Source organism: Lepidothrix coronata, unplaced genomic scaffold (genome assembly GCF_001604755.1).
Source record: "Lepidothrix coronata isolate B3197 unplaced genomic scaffold, Lepidothrix_coronata-1.0 Scaffold5, whole genome shotgun sequence".
NCBI lineage: Eukaryota > Metazoa > Chordata > Aves > Passeriformes > Pipridae > Lepidothrix > Lepidothrix coronata.
The window spans coordinates 1,477,424-1,492,100 of NW_016690185.1; the positions used below are offsets into that span (position 1 = coordinate 1,477,424).

Consider the following 14,677-nt stretch of genomic DNA (forward strand, 5'->3'; position numbering starts at 1 on the left):
ACACCTGGTAGCCCACAGTGAGCCAATTTAGTCCTGAAAACACTGCAGCTGCATTCATTTGACACCCAAAACATGCCTCCTGCATGTCTCTGCTCAAGATGCAACTTTTCAGATTAAGAGGCAAGCGTGAGTGTCAGTTTGGCACAGTGATCACAAACTCTAGGGAACCTGAAATCTGTAAAAGGAGACACAGGATTGTTTATAATAAACAGAAGTACTAAGAATGTTTTGAAAGGGAATCCTGCAGCCAGGTATTAAGAGGCTTTGGGACAGACCAGCCAGCACACAGCCTCAACACCGCAAGCTCACATATGCTTCGCTTTAGCACACATGAGCAGTAGTTGTGTTAATTCAGGGATACTCCCAGGAATAATATTAAGATTTTTTCCAGGATAATGTCAAAATTGTATGTTGTACACAACACTCTTAATGAAGTACCTGCTGGTTTATTTGTCATCTATAATTATTAGATTATCAGATAGTAATAATGTAACTGTCCTCAGTAAAGCAGTTCCCTCTGCAAATGCGACAGTATAGGTGGCCAAAATACTACTGCTAAGACAATAGATACTCCAGTTCAAAATTAAACTTTTCAGAAAAAAAAAAGGAAAAAAAGAACCAAAACCAAAAATCCATCCACAACAATCTAATAAACAGATGTGTTTAATATCATAATAAGTTTCATCTGAATAAAGAAAAAATGCCTTGCTCTTGTGGTACAAAAAAAAAAATCTGACTTATTTTCTGTAGCACAACATATTCCCCCTCCCTTCAAAAAAAGATCCCAGAAGCTGAAGTTTCAAAAAGTCATGTAAACTTGTACTCCATCCTAGTTTTCTGAAGTTAACATATTTAGAAGTGTTTTAAAAAGAAACTGAAGGTAAATACTAAAAGTTATGATTGGGAAAATTATTTTAGCATGTTTCAGTCTTCACCAAAATTGTTGTTGAACTCCATTTATTTAAAAACTGGATTACAACTACTTAGGTAAAATCCTTCACCCCACCTCACAGGGCCTTCAAAGCTTCCTCACTACTCTGGCTTTAATCTAAAGCAGTTTTGGACTGAGGGCAAATGAATTTCACAGCACCTGGACAACAGGTGCTTTTTCCTAACTTGATGAAATTTTAAGACCTCGGTTACTTATTTCTCCAGGTACTTATTTCTCCAAGTCAAGTTTTGAGATGAGATAGACCAGGTTTCAAACTCCAGTCCTGTCCAGATCCCATTCATGCTTAAATGAGATACTCCTATATCCAAGGCAAACGTAACATTTTTACTGCTTTAAAAGAAAACATGAAATTTCTACTGCTTAAGAAGTTCTACTTTGTTCAACTGCCCTCTCAAATCACTTATCTGAGAGGGGCAAAGCATAGACTTGAATGTGAGACCTTCACGCTCAAAGCTTTTGGTTATTCTAAGTGTACCTTTCTTTCTGGTCTTCATGGGACTTTCACTGATTACTGAGGAAATCTTCCCCTGCAAACACTTTGTTAAAAGCAGTACATTTTCACAGAAAGTTTTTATTTTGAGACACCAGTCAGCTTTTTAACAACCAAGCAAACACTGATATCGCAGCAAATTCTGAACTTCACTCTCAAAAAAACACACCAAAGAACTAGCTCAAATACTGTGGTGGGTTGACCCTGGCTGGACACCAGGTGCCCACAAAGCTGCTCTATCACTCCCTCCTCAGCTGTCCAGGGAGAGAGAATAACAAAAAGCTCACGGGTTGAGGAAAGGACAGGGAGAGATCACTCACCAGTAACCGTTGTGGGCAAAACAGACCTAACTTTGAGAAATTAATTTAATTTATTAACAATCAAATCAGAGTAAGATACTGAGAAATAAAACCAAATCTTCAAACACCTTACTCCCCCCCCCCCACCTTCTTCCTGGGCTTAACTTCTCTCACAGTTTTCTCTATCTCCCCTTTCCCAGCAACACAGGGGAACAAGGGAATGGGGGTTGCAGTCAGATTATTACATATTGTCTCTGCTGCTCCCTCCTCCCCTGCTCCACTGTGGGGTCCCTCCCACAAGAGACAGGTCTCCAGAAACTTCTGCTAAGTGAGTTCTTTCCATGGGCTACAGTTCTTCACAAACTGCTCCAGCATGGGTCCCTTCCATGGGACCTGTTCCTTCAGGAACACGCTGCTCCAGCATGGGTCCCCTACAGGGTCAGAAGCCCTGCCACCAAACCTGCTCCAATGTGGGCTCCTCTCTCCAGATGGCCACAGATCCTGCCTGGAGTCTGCTTCAGCACAGCTTTCCACAAGGTCTCAGCCTCCTTCAGGAGCCTGCTTTGGCGTGGAGTCCTCCAAAGGTTGCCAGCGGAGACCTGCTCCACCATGGACCTGAGGGGCACAGCTGCCTCACCATGGTCTGCACTAGGGGGGAATCTCTGCTCTGGTGCCTGGAACACCTCCTCCTTCTCCTTCTCCACTGACCTCGGTGCCTGCAGAGTTGTTCTTCTGATATATTCTCACTTCTCTCTTCTCTGACTGCAGTTCCTGTTACCCGGGGTTTTCTTTCCCCCCTTCTTAAATACATTACCCCAGAGGTGCTACCACCATCACTGCTGGGCTCAGCCTTGGCCCGTGGCAGGCCCATCTTGGAGCTGGCTGGTGTTGAATCTATCGGACATGGGGGAAGCTTTTATCAGCTTCTCGCAGAAGCCACCCCTGTAGCTGCCCCGCTCCAAAACCTTGCCATGCAAACCCAATACAAATGCAGAACCAAGGCGGAAGAAAAGCCCAAAACATTCTTTATCAAATATCCCGCCTCACACATTTCCTACACTTCATTTCCACTACAGGAGAGAAATGAAAAAGATTGCTGTAAGATATTTCTAGAACTTCAGAATTTACTTCAATAATAAGAATATTCCCATTAGGATATTCTACTGCAGACGAGGGGATTTCCAAATCAGACCATACTCTGCGAACAGTCATTATCCCATCTAATTAAATGAAGGAAAGCAACTGCCACAAAGACATAATAGCTGTTTGTCTTCTATATTTGCTTATAATCAGATTGTTGCAACAGAATATTATACAGCATGCTGGTTAAAGTCTTTATTCATTCTCAATCTTCAGAATTGTTAAGAATTCCAGTAACTTCTTACAAGAAGCTTCCCCTTGCCATCTCGAAGTCTCAGAGTTCAATATTTCCCAGAGCTCAATGTTCAAAAGTACAAACTATGTAAAAGGTATCACTCATTTTGAAGAGAAAGTAGTTTACAGGCTCTATTATCCAGATTAAGACTATCTTAATCTCTAAGAGATGGAGTCTTTGATTTCAGTGAGCATCAGAATCTACTGTTGCACCAGAAAAAGGAATCAAGTCTCAAACGAGGCTATTAAATTATATTATTCTGTTACATACAGAAGGAGGAGAAATTTCACATAATATTATCCCTACTAAAATCCCTCAGTGCTATTTCAAAATTAAAGAAATTATGCTTGGTTTAAGAATTTAGAGTTAGGTCTTCGTTAGATTGCCTATCTTATCATACTGTATATACATAACAACAACTTCCAGCATATGCTCTTTCCAATTTGATTTCCACCTACATTTCTTGGAAGTTTTGAACAGCAAAGGGACTCGATGATTTTTACAAGTTGGATTGTCCACTCTGATTTTAAACAAATATTCAAGCAGTACATAGTGCAAAGATTAGTATTCATTTTTCTGCCAAAGTTAGGAAAACACATGATGATACAGATTTGTATGTTTATTACAGAATCAAGATATCTCCTTATAGCTGCCTAAACCAACTACACATATAAAGAAAAAAAAAAGTTAGGGTTTTTTTTCCTAATAGAATTCTAGTACATAGTATTTTGGAAAAATGATGGCATACCCAGTTCATATCTTGACAAAACTGTCATGTGTTCATTCTGAATGAAACCTTACTCAAAAACTCAAATCTTTTAACAGAAAGTCCTGACACTAAGAAATGAAGGAAAGAGAAGCAACACTTGACCTTCCTGATTTACACATACTCTTCTGACAGATTCCAGACAATATCCACCAGAGTTGTCATGTTACGAATAGATAGAAAAGCAGAACACTACAAACCAAGATACCAATATGCCTTCTAAAAGTCAGACAAAAACATTTCCATTTGGTTTATTTTCTTGCATCCTGGAACAGAACAACAGCAATAAAAATGTCAGAATTAAGCCTCTCTTATACAACACTATTTATACATCAGTTTCTATGTAAATACAAGCAACCATTACAAATGTAACTCTTAAAAAAAAAAAGTAATCTGGGTAAAGTTATAAGGCTTCCAAAACCTTTTCTGTAACACAAGTGGGAAGGACAGAATGGATACATATGATGTTAGGGCAAATATCAAAAGCAATCTTGTCCTAGTAAGGACTTATCTTCATAACATGATGAGCTTCAGAACACATTTTGTGCGTGGCAGCTGCCAAATATTTAGTACTGTTAAACCAACACAAATTTGCACTCACCATTGATTCGAAATTCAGAGAAAGACTGAGAAGAACTTCTCCTCTCTTCAGTCTTTCTTCTATATGGAAATCAGTGTGAATCTAGTTTAAAACTTAAATAAATTGAAAATCCAACGAACAGTTTAATCCAAGTGGAATGTGGTGTTGGCAAACAGGCTGCATTTTAAAGCTAAAAGTTTTGTTGCACCAAAACACCAGAAACAGTGGAGGCTCAGCAACAAGCTGCAATGGAAAAAAATCTTTCAGAAAAGAGGTTCTCCTCCCCACAATAAAAAAAAAAAAAAGGCACACAGGAAAGGCTTTTGAGCTTTAAATAAGGAAGGTTGTTCTGCCTTTTAACAAATATCATATTATTTCATGTTTACTCTCTAGGAGTTAAGGAATTCTTAAAACAAAACCCTGTTTTGGAAGAAAATTGCTTAAAACCAATTCAATAGCAAGCAAAAACATCCCAGAAGGGAAATTTAACTAAGAGGGTACTGTACTATACCTTCAGTCTGAAAACTTAGGCCCACAAAGCCAGTCAGCTATTTAGGTAGACAAAGGACTTGCCAGGAAAGACCTGACACCAAGAAAACCTTATTATTGATTCCAGAGAGCATAGAATAGAGAAAAATAGTTACAATGTCTAATTAATTTGCAGTAAAAAACCAACCACATGTTTTCAGAAGCACTGTGCTGTCCTTTAGTACAATGTCTGAATTGAAAGTAAGTTCCTGTAGTTGCCCAGGAGGACACATATCAGATTACATGACATAAGTACCATCACCTCTATTTTTAAAATACGAGCCCAATGTATTTTGGGATAATATTCAGGCATTAGAACACAACATTGGTTGATACTTTTAACCCAAAATTACTTGAAAGAACAAGCTACATAAAGCTGAAGTAAGGAAAATGGTTAATTGTTTACTAGGTTTAAATAGAACTAAACCAGTTCACCTTCCCAAACCGACTTTTGGCAGGCATCTAACCCAAGCTTTCCAGAAAAAAAAAAAAAAAGACAAAGAAAAAAAACCAAAGTCAAAGTCACTGGAAACATCGAGAAAGCAGTAAACAAGAAAAAAACCACCACTTAACTTTTTGGATTTAATTTATGTATGTAGCTCCAAGTGAAGATTTCCATCTTTCACTTGATTTCTGAAGAGAGACCTAAGCTATTCCCACCCTCCCATCCCCCTTAAACTGTAAACAATTTACTGGAATAGAAAACCATACTGACAGCAACCATATTTTTGGAAATTTAAACACTCAGTATCCACAGGAAAATATACTCAAGCTTTCAAAACTATTTTTTCTGGCCCACAATGGTATATTCAGTACTTTTCCACTGTGTTTATTTTAAAAGGAGAAACCCTGACCTGAAGAAAAAGTCAAGAGTAAGAAGATAAAACAGCAAGTATTTCTTCAGTGTTCACTTTACATTTGTCACAGTGAGACAATGTAATTTTATTTTGAGTTAGCTAATAGAAGATGTATTATCTTACATAACCTAGGAGCCCATACTTTTTTTTTTTTACTTAATACCATAAGCTAATTTGTTTTGCACATTGTATGTTAATTTATAAACCCTTTCAAATTCTTAGTGCATTTCACTTTGCTTGAACATCTCCTCAAGATGCATAAATTTTTTTCATATGTGAGCAAAAAGCATCCAAATGTATGCCAAGACCCTAAAACGAAGACAGTTATTTACATACTAAATAGGAAAAAAAAATTTAAGATTCAAGTAAAAATAAATTAGCTTTTTGGCAACTTAAGGAAGAGAAGAACTTCTAGCAAAGTCAATGCAGAGAGGGGAAGGATCACTTCTACCCACAGACTATTAGTCTCAGAGTGAGAAAAATAATTTAAGATAAACATCTAAGTTGACAGTAGCATACAGGAGTGTAGACTGGAAAGGATCATCTCCAGCTCTGACTTGAAATGAACAGCCAACTTCTGGAATTACCTCTAGAAGGAGAAGCAGAAGCAAAAGAAAATTTAAAAAAAAAAAATCTAAAAAAAAGCTCGTATGACTTAGCAAGTGCTAGGTCAGGAGAACAGATGCTGTTATTTACAAAATGCATTCAAGCTGAAGCATTTCTGGTTTCTACAGCTCTCTAGATATTACCTCCTATAAAAAAAAGACAGGAAACAAACCTTTTTATCTAAGTCACCGATGTACACCCTATAGTTGCTTACCTCATTACTAAACAGTAAGAGATAAGGAAACGTTTTAGTTCAATTTCTTCAGTTTAAAGCACTTCAGTGCAGCCAAAAAATAAAAACCAACCAAGATAATATTATCAAACGTATGCTTCACTCCTCACTTCTTTTGAAAATAAAAATTCTAGCTATGCTGCCCTGAAAATCAATTCACATAAACTCATAAATTTACAGATCAAGTTATTCCAAACAATTATAAGAAAAAGTTGACTAAGCAAAACTCATTTCCATACAAGAAGATTGGCATACAGTTAGCACAGAAAATTATGGAATGGCTCCAAACACAGAAATAGCATTAGAAGTGGCCCAGATACCTTACTTCAAATCACTTTGAGAACCTCCACTGTTTTCAAGCACCTCTTTATTCCAACCAAAGACATTTCCAAGGTCAGGCAATTCTGCTGTTGACAAGCTCAACAAAAGAAAATTTCACTTCATCTCTCTCAACTGCCTGAAGCCTGAAGAAAGGAGACAAATATGCTGAAAGAGCGAGGAGGCAGATAACACAACCTTAAGTATGATTGACAATTTAAGTTTTTTAAGAAATATGTTCACAGCCCTGCTCAGAATCTTCCCTGACACGTCAAGATTAAGTCTTCTCCCTTAACTTCTCCAGCCAGTCTTGCCCCATACATGTGATACAGACCATCATCAGAACATGTTTACAATAAATACTGTGGAGGTAGCAGAAGCTGTAAATAAGACTAATCATTTAAGTGCATCATGCGATTACTTCAGTAATCTCTCCCAATATTGAGAAAAGCAAGAGTATCTGAACACCACAAAAGTACCCTAAAAGACAAGATGTTTTCTAAACTAGTGATCTGGTAAAGCAACATGTGGATTTTGAAGGGAGCACCCCACAATAATTAATCAAATCCATTCCACCTAATCGCTGGAAGAGACAGAACAGACTTTTGCTATGGAATGAACTCACAAAAAAGGATGCTTTAATTCACTTTATGTAAGAGTACTATGGGAAACAGAAACCGATTTGGGTACTGGCACTGTGCAGGGAAACTAGTCTGCTTCCAGATGGTTCAAATTCATCACCACCAGTGAGGATACTATATTTAAATTCATAAGCTACAACAGACAATAAATTTCATCTGAGATACATTTCTATGGTGACTGACCAACAGCAAACATCACAGGGCAACATCCCTATCATGCAGCAGGACACAGGCAAATTTACTTGGATAAAAGCAATCCCACAACCTAACAGATGTGCCTAGCTACAGATCTCAAAGTTCACTTAAGAAAGTTACTTGTGCTGTGCATGAAAACTAAAAAATGACTTTACATAAAGTTATAAAGTCATTTATCAAAGATTACTCCAAAAGCAGATTAAAGATTTCAAAAGTTAGCCAGTCTTCTGTAATATCAGTCATTAGGATAAACCATTTGAGAGCAAGGATCATAATTAAGTTTCACCCTTATCACTCTTAACAAGCATGCACCACAGAGCTCAAACATGGAGCATCCACAAAGCAAAGAGTGAACTCTCCTGTGACTTCACATTGCTAGAAAAAAATCTAGCAATTAAACAGGAAAATAATTCCTATTTTATCCTTTATGAACACACACACATGAGAATCAATACCTCCTCTCCTGGCTTTATTTGTCCTACCACTGTGGCAGAGGAAGAGGACATGATGTCTGCTTTGGCTGTGACTAGAAGTCTTCTCGACCTTTCTGGATGTTCATTTCATTTAAACCCATACAAGTGTTTCGACAGGATTTGGAAATGTGAGGATATTCCATTCCATGTCCACTGCCAAGCAAGCCTAGATCACAATCAGTGCCTGAAGGTTGTAAGACGGATATATCTGGCTGCTGACATGACCCCTCTCTTCTGTGCTGTAACAGCCCTCAGCAAACTATGGAATTCTGTTACATTTATCCCCCAGAGCAGTAGGCCTGAGAAAACAAAGAGGTACTCAAAGCCCCCCCAAGCCCAGCTGATGCTTTTATATAAGAGACGGGTTCCAGATCACAAGTTCCAGCACTACCTGTCTGGTAAATACAGTCTTGGAGACCAAAGGACCAAACACTTAGATAGTGCTCAAAGTGCCTCCAAGTAGTTACCAACATAAAACACAGAAAAAGAGGCTGGAAAGAAAAATCAAACAGTTAATGTTCTTCTGCCTTTCCCAGGAGAGATCAAATAAGCATATTGCTCCTGACTGATTTTTAAGAACAGTTTAGACAAAGAGAGTTCTAGTGATGAACATGACATGCTTTACTATCCTAACCTTGACATTTTCCCCAAACATCTAACTCAAGTCTTTCTGAAATCTACATCCATTGATCATTCATTCTAGCTCATGTTTCCTTCCTTTTTGCAGCAGTCTTTTCATCCCTTCCAGCCCCCATTTATTTGGGAAAATATTGTCTTAGCCTCCTTTTAGCCAACCATACCAACACTAAATACTTCAAAGTTTCTTTACAAAAAAATCAGAGGACTAGATTATACAAGCTCACATAAACTATTAAAATAAATTTATATTATATGGTTGTTCTCCAGTATTCTTACTCTCCCTCTCAGCTCGTAATCTACAATTCAACCAAGTGTAAAGATTTGTTACTCAAGATTATGTTGGACAGGACCTTGTAGAGTCTGTACTTGTTACCTGGCCTCACTTGCCTTCTGGGTATGGTTTTCCAGCTAATTTTACTCATTACAGGGTAGTTTATAGATCATAATTCCCTAGCTTGTTAATAATAATATTATGTGAACATTGAGGACTCCAATATAACAACCTATTAACATTCTAGAATCTCTCTGCACCACAAGGCCTGTTACTCCATCATAAAAGTAGTAGCAATGCTGGATTTAAAAGATTTTATCCTGGAAAAGTCTGGTTTGGCTGTTACTCAGCTTCTCATAGTCACTAAAAATGTGTTTCACCACTGGTCCAGTATTTTTCCTTTGAGCTAAAGCTAAAATCCACCAGTTTCATCTTCATCTCATCCCACTTAGCCCATACTGAAGAGGTATGCACCAATTAATCTTTTCGAGTCTGCTACTTCCCTCCATCATCTCGAGACTGCAATCCACTATATGAGACTGCTTCAGCTAAGTTGGTTTTTTTAAGCATCTTGGAATTCATTTCATCAGGCCCTACCAGACTGAAAATCTGTTGTTTATCCAAGCAACCTATAGGTATTTCCCCCCCCTCCTAGCCTAGGAAGGTACTATTTATGCTTTTATCATGGCTATTGACTACACTGCCTGGATTAGCCATTTCAAAAAAAACCAACAAAACATTTCAATCATCTCAGCACTATCTGTTAATCCATTAATCTGTGGATCTTTTATTTCTTGCTTTCTTTCAATATTCACTCTAGCTATACCTCCTTATGTTTTTGACCATCCCAGCTTTATTCATGTATCTTTGTGCACTTTGCATCTTCAGCAACACACGGTTTCCCATTTTCTGTATGTCTCTCTTGTTTACATCAATGAAAAGATCAATAGAGAGCAAAATTATTGTTTTCATTATTAATTTTCCTCTTCAGTGCAAGGGTTTGGTATAACTACATTACTTCTTAGAGGTTGAGATTAGTTTCTTTCTTCCTTGTATTTGTCTCCAGCCAAGCTTTACATGCTAAGCTTTTTGACATCTATGGGTTTTATTCTGCTGCTCTGTCATCTTTTATCCTATGTATGGTGACATCTTGTCACACCTGCAGAACCTGTCTCCCATCTACGCATTCTCTTTGTACAAAAAGCTATTTTTACGAATTACATCCCCAGAAGAGCAATACATTCTGCTCAGTCTTTTCCACCGGATGGTTACAAGAGATTTTAGCTACCAAATCTCACACTTTCAGTGGTTCTTCTCCAGCTACAGATGTACACCTAGTATTTATATTCCAGTCTCATAAATCTAGTTGATCCGATGGAGGCTGGCAGAATACTTTTAATAATCACGTGTTTAGACATTCCTCTGCTGTTCTTTCCCAATATATTTGTGTTGGTGTGCAGACACCTAGCATATTAGGTGGAATGACAGGCTATTCTGCAAGGTCATAAGCAATATGGTATAAATACTTGCAAAAAACTACGTGTGCAAGAAGTTATCTAAAGCCATGATATGTATTTGGGGTTTTACCTCAAAAAAATACTCAAATATTTTCAAATGGAAACATTCAAACACTTTTCACTTCGTTAAAGCATGGCAATTTAAATATTTATAAAATATTTTTTAAATTATCTATTTGGTCAAAGTGGCTTTAGGACCTTGCTTTTATTAACAAAAGTAAGGAAGTTTTAATGAAAAAAAGGAGACTAGTTTGCTGATATTGTCTTTGTAATAACTTACAAAAATAACTTGTCTAACCTAAATGAGAAATTAGATATATTCTAAATGGCTAAATGTATATATTATTATATATAAATATATATATATAACCTACAATAAGAAACTCAATATCCTGAACATAAGTCAGATCAACAGGACTTTATGCTAGGCGATAATTAATTTTTATAAATTCTTATACTATTTATTAATAATAGCATTAATAATGCTGTTTTTAATAGCAAAGAAGAAAGTTGCACACTTAGCATTCCACCACATATCAGAGGACTTTTTATCCAGAAAAGAAAAAAAAAAAAGACCGTAACAAAGGCAGGCTTAGAGGGATGCCACGCTGACACAGGCTGCTGCCAAGCCTGCAGCTCACACCAGCCATATAATGCATTCTACCAACTTGCTCCAGACACAAAGCTGCAAAAACACCAGCAGCACAGTTGCTCATGCCTAAAGATTTGCTGATTGTCCCAACGGGCAAGAGGGCACCAGCCCCAGAAAGAAATAGCCGTTAGACCACATGGAAAATTCAAATCTTGGATTTCCTCACGGATTTATCCTGGAAGCAAAGCTGAAAGATGAAGAAAGCACATTTTACAATTTTGAGGGGAATGAGGGAGGGGGAGAGAGGGAAGGATAAAAAAAAAAATAAATCAGTCCAGGCTCAGACTACTAGTCTGATTTGGACCATCTGACAGCAGAGAAAAGGAGGGGAGCCCCAGTCCTCAGCAGAATTTTTGGATTTCAAGTTGCCTCTCCTGCCTTGGGCTCTATGTCATTTAATAACCTGGCAAAGAATAAGGTTTAGATAGCATAATGGTACATATTGCTGTGGACTTAAATATTGTTTCGTATCCCAAAACAAGGAGCTAAAGTAATACAAGTTAGTCCTATGAGTACTGATGCTGTTCTGAATAGAATTTCACATTTTTACAATGTTACTAAGCTATTTACCTTTGGAATCACTGCTGAAAGCCACAAGTTCTGTGGGATAATTATATTTAATAGTTTGCTTTATCTGCCATCTTCATTGCAGAGATTTGAATAAAATTCCTCTTAGCCATGTAATCAACAGAAAACCATTTTACACCTGACAATAGTTCTCAGCATCCAAAATGGAATACTTGGATTGGATTATTTCTTCCACACATGTGGATCCAAATATTACAATAAACATCTGCATTTATGAGTACAGACACAAGAAATAAGATTTGCCACTCTAAATTCATAAAATATAGAATACATCTCTCTTGCAGCAGCTTTTAAAGATTTTCTTAAAATAATGTTGTACTTGATTTTATTTTGCTTCATTTGCTGTTAAACCTTTACCGCAGCTTGTGTGCATTCAGCTGGTTTCATATCTGTTATACCTTTCCATCTATTTTTATTAATCAAGCCAGCTATGACCATAGGATTTGAGCTTGCACTTTCTTAATGAAGATGGACATATTTTCTGCCAGAGCTTTTTTGCCTAGTTAAAAAAAGCTGGTAACAAAGTTTCTAAACAAGACTAATAGTTGATCATGCCTCTAACTTCAAATACATAAAAATCTAAGAGGGAGTAATCAGGTCATGTATTCCGACCTCCTCCAAAATTTAGGTGAGAGATCACCATCTGTTTGGCCTTTGAATAGACTGATATCTTGAACCTGATAAAAACAAGCCTTCCCTTAGCAGGGAAGTCACTGTTCCAGTGACTCATCATTCTCACTGGTAAAAAACTCACTTCTCATTTGAATCTTTAAGAGGGAAAATGATGTTGCAAAGGTGCCAGATTAAGTTTTCAACTTAATATTCAAGTTTGGGGTGATTTGTTTCACTGGTTTGGGTTTTTAAAGAAAAGCTGACAAGCTTTTCACATAGACCATGCGAAAAACATCAGCTTCTACTGATAAAATCTGCTTTGAGAAAAACATCCCATACAGCCTCAACTATACAAAATAAATTATACTGTATCTATCACATTGCACACTATTGAGAAGTTAGATAAAATAAAGAGTCTCTTTCAGCTCCAATAATCCAAACTCAGAATGTATTTCAACATATATTATTATATGTAGTGGTTTTCATGTAATACATATGTATGCAATGTATAAATTATTAGATCTATAATATTTTTAAATATTATTATTATTGTTGTTATTTTTCCTAGATTCCCCTTTATTCAACCTGTTAATGTTCAGGGAGAAAAAGCACAACAGTGGGAATGGGGCAGCTAACTCAAAGCATAGTTTTATGTATTCAGTTGTGATTAAAAGAAATACCCAAATTTCCTTTTCCTATTCTCCAGCAAGTAGTATTTTTAGCAGTGCTGCTAGACCCATTAATACAAGAATTTCAAGACCTGCACAAAAATTTGAGGTGAGCAACAGAATTGCAATGCGACTAACTATAATTAGATTGTAACAGTGGAAGAGTACAAAGTAACATTTACTTTTGTTAGCATTAGGTCAGTAAAAGTAATCATCTACTGGCTAGGCCGCCTATGAGCTATAAAAAAAAAAAATAAAAAAAATAGTTTGGATCCTATCGATTCCAGTGGAGAAACTATTTTCCAATGAACAAGAAGGGAATTTTGACAGGCTCTGGCTCAGCAACCTTGAAGCTCACACGGTTTTTAAATGCTCCAAAATTTCCCATTTATATTTTCAATTCGCAACCTCGAATGTTAATACTTCCTGATTTTCTGTTAAAGGCAACCTAGTAATATCGCGGCACTGGTCACGCATACCGAAACTAGAGTGTTCAAGTTGTCATTTCAGCGCTTCCTTCGGGATGTCCCAACTTTCCAGCTATTCACCGCCAAATCCTCTCCGCCGGATTGCACTGAAAGACTTCACGCTCTTTCACAGAACCAGAGAATACTTAGGGTTGGAAGCGATCTCTGGAGATGATCCAGCCCAATCCCACTGCCAAGGCAGGGTCCCCTAGAGCAGGTTACACAGGAACCCGTCCAGTGGGATTTGAACGTCTCCAGAGACACTTCCCCCCCGGCCTTGCCTTTTAGTAGCGCTTTTCCGAAGGTTTCTTCGCGGGGAGAGGGGTGGGGGAGATCATTTGGCACGTATTAATGCACGAATAAACCTGACAGAGCGGGTCAGAGCCCAGAAAACCGAGGGTGCCCTGCGCGGGACGGGTCCGGGAAAGCCCCCGACCCACAGTCAAAGGGGGTGGGTTCTGCCGCGCTCACCTGCACCCCGCCGAGGATCGCCTCGCTCTTCTCCCTCACGTCGGGGAAGGGGCAGCGCTTGGAGAGCATGAGAAGGCGGGCCAGCGCCTCGCCCAGCCCGTCGCGGGCGGCGAGCGCCGGGAGCCCGTCGGCGGCCGCGGCGGGGGCGATGCTCTCTGCGCGGCGGAGCACGGCTTGCCCGATGGTGTCCAGGGCGGCGGCGCGGGCGGCGGCGTCGCGGCTGCACAGCCCGTCCCAGCGCACCTCGCCATCCCGCTCCTCCATGGGGCCGACTGGCTGCCGCTCCCCTGCCGCCGCCTCCTCCTCCTCCTCAGCAGCCCCGCCGCGGCCGCCCCATGGCGGGCTCCCGGCAGCCGCCAGCCCGCCCACACAGACGACGACGAGCGCAGAGCCCGCTGCCCGCGCCGCATGGGGGGCAGCGCGGGCGGGCGCCGCCTCAGCCCCGCCGGGTGCCCCCGACAGCCGCCGCCGCCCTCCCGC

General features: G+C 39.1%; 1 protein-coding gene across 1 annotated transcript in view; it reads right to left on the reverse strand.

Annotated features, from left to right (window-relative positions):
- Positions 1-14,476, reverse strand: part of SESN1 (sestrin 1) — an 84,568-nt gene extending 70,092 nt beyond the window's left edge. Inside the window, exon 1 of the mRNA XM_017827899.1 lies at positions 14,198-14,476. Within this exon, the coding sequence (XP_017683388.1) occupies positions 14,198-14,461 (264 nt within the window). The 5' untranslated portion in view covers positions 14,462-14,476. The remainder of the gene's footprint in view (positions 1-14,197) is intronic.
- Between the last annotated feature and the right edge of the window lie 201 nt (positions 14,477-14,677).